The sequence below is a fragment of the Olea europaea genome, unplaced genomic scaffold, assembly GCF_002742605.1.
Source record: "Olea europaea var. sylvestris unplaced genomic scaffold, O_europaea_v1 scaffold9822, whole genome shotgun sequence".
NCBI lineage: Eukaryota > Viridiplantae > Streptophyta > Magnoliopsida > Lamiales > Oleaceae > Olea > Olea europaea.
This window is the reverse complement of record NW_019268331.1, coordinates 1-4,902: the sequence shown is the minus strand read 5'-3', so window position 1 is coordinate 4,902 and position 4,902 is coordinate 1. Positions and strand designations below refer to the sequence as shown.

Genomic DNA, 4,902 nt, shown 5'->3' with positions numbered 1-4,902 from the left:
AAATTAAAACAAACCTGGCTTCTGATCTGAAGCTATCATGTAACCATTTTATAGTTGATCACCATTCAAACAGTTCAAAAGTACACACACAATCTTCTACAATTTCATTAAGTTAATTGCCTAATTTAGATATGTAAATAAACCAAAAATGCAATATTCTTTAACAAAATAAATAACAACAACATAGCCTTGTATTAAATAAATTTAGAGCCAACTACAATAGATCATACGCAAAATCAAGTATACATGTCATAAGATTTGACAAAGTTTTCTATTTGCTATCAACCTATCACAGTCTTCTTTCATAAGAAACCATCAATATACAAATGCAACCCTCAACAAGATGCAGAACAAATTTGATGCGAAAATAAAGTCATTTAGTTGCTGATGAGCATTCAAACACTCTAAGAGTATATAATAGCAACACAACCTGTGTCATTTCATCATGTTTATTGCCTAACTTAGATGCGAAATATGCCTCAAATGGAGTATTTTTCACTTCGTACTAGTGTTATTTATCATCTAGCAGCATCAAATTTAGTTGACATATAGATTATATCTCAAAACAAAAGATACAATAACAGGGACAACAGAAAGTACAATCATTTTCCCGATTTCTTTAAACACTTTACCTTTTCAACCTTTTCGACAGTATTTCACATGTACCACTTTTTATCTCAAATTGTATCAACAGTTGGTATTTGCTCGCCCAATAGAATCGGCACACTCAGTGACCTTGACATCAATTTATGTTAAACTAGCTAAATCTTAGGATTTAGGAAGAGGGGAGACTTGGGGAAGTGAAAAAAATAACGAAATAAAGAAAAAAAGAATGAAATAAACTTACTCTATAGCACTGGATTCTGAAGTGTGGTGGTCAAACGGCAACTGGGAAAATAAGAGAGAAATGGACAGGCTCGTTGTCGGCGGGTTGGGTCGGAGTGAAGATTGAGAGACTGAAAGTGAGAGTTGAGAGGACTTAGTTTAGGGCTTTTTTTATTTTTTCATTCCCCCGCCTTCAATTTTTTTTTTTGTATTCGGGTCGGGTTCTATCAGGTTTCTATTTTTTACTCGTAACCCGATCCAACTCGACCCGCACCTACTCGACCCATAACCCGATCCACACCTACGCGACTCAAGCATTTAATGCTGATTGACATTTCTACGTTGATTGACATGAATAATGATATGAAAAATCTTGAATTCTTGTGTGGAAATAATATTTTCTAATAGGGGTATTTTCGTCTACATAATTAAAAAATGGACATGAATAAAATTGTGAATATTTTTACAAATGACTCGCTGAAAATGAACATTATGCAAATTTCCTCTAATTTTTTGTCTCATCTCAGAAGGTATCATGGACTAGAATGATGCTAATCCATTTGCCGCACTATTTCTCTCCCAATAATCCAAAGCTCAATATACCAAATACCTACCAAAGTTGATCCTCTCTCACCCACACTCAGTGCCCCATCCTCTTCCCAACACATCTACTCTGGTGCGTGGTCTTGAACCCAACACCAAGAACCCTTTTCTGTAGCTCTTTACCCTCCATAGCAGCTGTGTTTCAATAGGCTCAGCACACCAGGATTGGGGTTCTTGAATACTCACTTTCTATATTCTCTAAAACAGCAGTCTTTCAAGAAACCAGAATTGAGTTTTTTGAATGCACACTTTCTTTGTAATCCCGGCCGTGTAAATTCCGAAAGCTTGCTTGTTAGCCACCGATTATACCTGTTACTGATAATTGCAAAATGGATGTTCTGAATTTTGGGCTCTGTAGTTCTCAGTTATTCAGTAACTGCAAGATTGCACCTGCAGGCAATCAAAAACTCAAGTGTAGAAAAGATGGAATTTTCTGTTTTGATCCCTTAAAGACACAGAAATTTAGTAATCACCAGCTTGAAGGCTTGGACTATGCTTTCTACAGGGCTAAACAAAGAAAAAGAGACCTTTTTAGGTTAAAATCAGTGGTGGATGTAGATAAAGTAACGGAGAGTGATAATAGTTTTATAGGAGGCGACAGTAATACTAATCACTATGATGCCATTGTCATTGGTTCCGGGATGGGAGGGCTGGTGGCAGCGACACAGCTGGCAGTTAAGGGAGCCAAAGTTTTAGTTCTGGAGAAGTATGTGATTCCTGGAGGGAGTTCAGGGTTTTTCGAGAGGGACGGATTCAAATTTGATGTTGGTTCATCTGTTATGTTCGGTTCCAGCGATAAGGTTAGTTGGTTATATACATAGCTTATATACACGTCTCTATATGGTGTATAAGTACTTGTTGAAGAGTAAATTAAATAAATGTGTTTTTTCTCTTATAGCTTAAACTTTTGAATGAGGCAGTGTAATGCAGTATCCAAGCGCTCAAATGTATTGATTCATTTATGACAATTGTGAACCTTCAGCGCTTTTGATAGAAAATGAGACCGCGCTACTTGTGAGGGGGCATATTGAGGGCAAATTTAAATAGAGAAATGTATTCCCTCTCTAATAGCTTAAGTTTTTAGATGATGTGTTTTAAGAGTAAGAGAGGAATGAAATGCAGTTTTTTCCCTGGCCAAATTAGTTTTATACCAAGCAGAAACTAGTTTGTGTAAATGGAATATTATTTGATCTATTAGAACAATACATACCACTGAATGAAAAAAAATAAATAAATAAAATGACCGTGTTATTTGGATACTCTCTTGAAATCATTATTAGATACCTCTTATTGGTTATGGAAACTAAAGAATGCAATAGTAACTTTAGTATTCTATGATTCCGCTGGTGGTCGCTCTTACATAAGTCTTTAAGATATTTTTACTTTCGTGCTTTTTGAGATGATGGAGATGTTGAATATGTTGGAAGGCTTATAAATGAATATTAAATATTTAAAAAAATGTGAAACTGTTGGAGTATCTGTGTGTTCTGCCACACTTTGAACTTTGAAGACTCATCTGTGCATAGTATTCCTCTGGCATGCAGTATTCTCATGAAGGGAATAATTAGCATATCTGGTTTTAGCTTAATACAAAATCATAAACAGCAGTGTCATTATATTTACTTTGAGATGTGCTCTCAATCTTTAGATCTGAAACTGTTATGTAACTTCAGGGAAATCTAAATTTGATTACTCAAGCGTTGGCAGCAGTTGGATGTAGGATGCAAGTTATACCTGATCCAACAACGGTTCACTACCATCTACCAAATGGCCTCTCGGTCCTAGTCCACAGAGAATATAGTGATTTTGTTGATGAACTTGTCAGCAAATTTCCCCATGAAAAACAAGGGATTCTTGGATTCTATGGAGTGTGCTGGAAGGTCTGTTTTTATTGAGGTGATTGCAGCTTCCTCTTGAATCTTTACCTCGATAGAATTGAACTCATTGATAACTTGACCATGTCTAGGATAGATCTTCAATGCCTTGAACTCGCTGGAACTGAAATCCCTGGAGGAGCCAATCTACCTTTTTGGACAGTTTTTTAAGAAGCCCCTGGAATGCTTGACCCTTGGTAATTATTAGCCGCCTGTGTTCTATATTTCTAGTGACTTAAAAGATCATAATGTGAAGCATCATGCAATGATAATGATGACTTTCTTTTCTTTTACTTTGTTTATCCCTGATCTACAATAGCTTTTACCAGATCAAAAAGGTCCACTGAGTGTCAATTTCTGGTTTTCCTTTTGTCTTTTTCTTTATAAATTTCCATTTAGTTTATCTTTTTTCCCTGATAAAAAGGGTCTTGTGAATTTAATGAAGGTGAGTCCATTATAACTTGATATTGTATATCTAAAGCAGCAAAACAAGCTTGGAATAAAACAAAACATGTATTAAGTAAAATATCTAATTACCTAAATTTTATGCTATTGGGAGTCTAATCCCAGGACTACTTTGTAGTGATTTTGCTTGTGTAGATAGAGATACGACCTGGTTTTGTACAGGGGTTCACCCCCCCAGGTGCAAGTAAATACTTATCAAAGAAAAATACAGTCATGCATTACTATATAAAAGTACACCTAACCAATACTGTTGGATATACTGGTACTGAGCACTATAAACTTAGAAAGTTTCCATAATTCAAGCATATGATAGATTTTACGTTTTAGGCATCAGGGAAGTAAGTTTCAACCTTATAGGATGATACTTAAACATTGTAAACTAATCCCAATCCGCAGATGGTATACTCTTAACAAGTTGAATATCCTTTATTTCGATTCCACTTCTGTTAATGCTATGACATTGTTGACTCTTTGTACCATATACTGCAGCTTGATTATATCTTTATTTTGACGGATGCTTTTGATTTTCATCTCAGCCTACTATTTGCCGCAGAATGTGGGTGACATAGCTCGAAATTATATAAAGGATCCTCAGTTGCTATCCTTCATTGACGCAGAGGTGGGCTATTAAACAGTTAATTATATGTCAAAGTTTTTGGACTTGGGCACCCATGACTTCCCTTATTCAACTTTCAAAATCAATTTTGTTGGTTTTATTGGCAGTGTTTCATTGTGAGTACAGTGAATTCCATGCAGACACCAATGATCAATGCAGGCATGGTAATCTAGTTTATTAGCTTTCCTTTCATTTTCATTTTTTTCCTTATACTATTTTCTTACACATTCTTTATTGTAGGTTTTGTGTGACAGACATTTCGGGGGAATCAACTACCCTGTAGGTGGAGTTGGAGAAATTGCAAAGGCATTAGCAAAGGGGTTGGTTAATCAGGGGAGTGAGATACTTTATAAAGCAAATGTAACAAATATTATCCTTCAAAATGGAAAAGCTGTGAGTTTAAGCGCTATCCGGGTCCTCATTGGCAGTATTTTTCCGTGTCTTCTTTGATCATTATAGCGTGAAAAGATAAATATCTTGTGCCACTTCTGTTGTAGGTGGGGGTGAAGCTGTCAGATG

General features: G+C 35.8%; 1 protein-coding gene across 1 annotated transcript; it reads left to right on the top strand.

Moving 5' to 3' along the window:
* Positions 1-1,334: 1,334 nt before the first annotated feature.
* On the top strand, positions 1,335-4,898 carry LOC111392821 (prolycopene isomerase, chloroplastic-like; the record flags this gene model as incomplete). The annotated part of the gene is made up of 7 exons (XM_023018213.1): positions 1,335-2,228; positions 3,102-3,308; positions 3,400-3,499; positions 4,304-4,386; positions 4,491-4,547; positions 4,624-4,776; positions 4,881-4,898. Coding segments are annotated over exons 1-7 (1,089 nt in total), but the record flags the coding sequence as incomplete, so codon positions are not given.
* Positions 4,899-4,902: the final 4 nt, after the last annotated feature.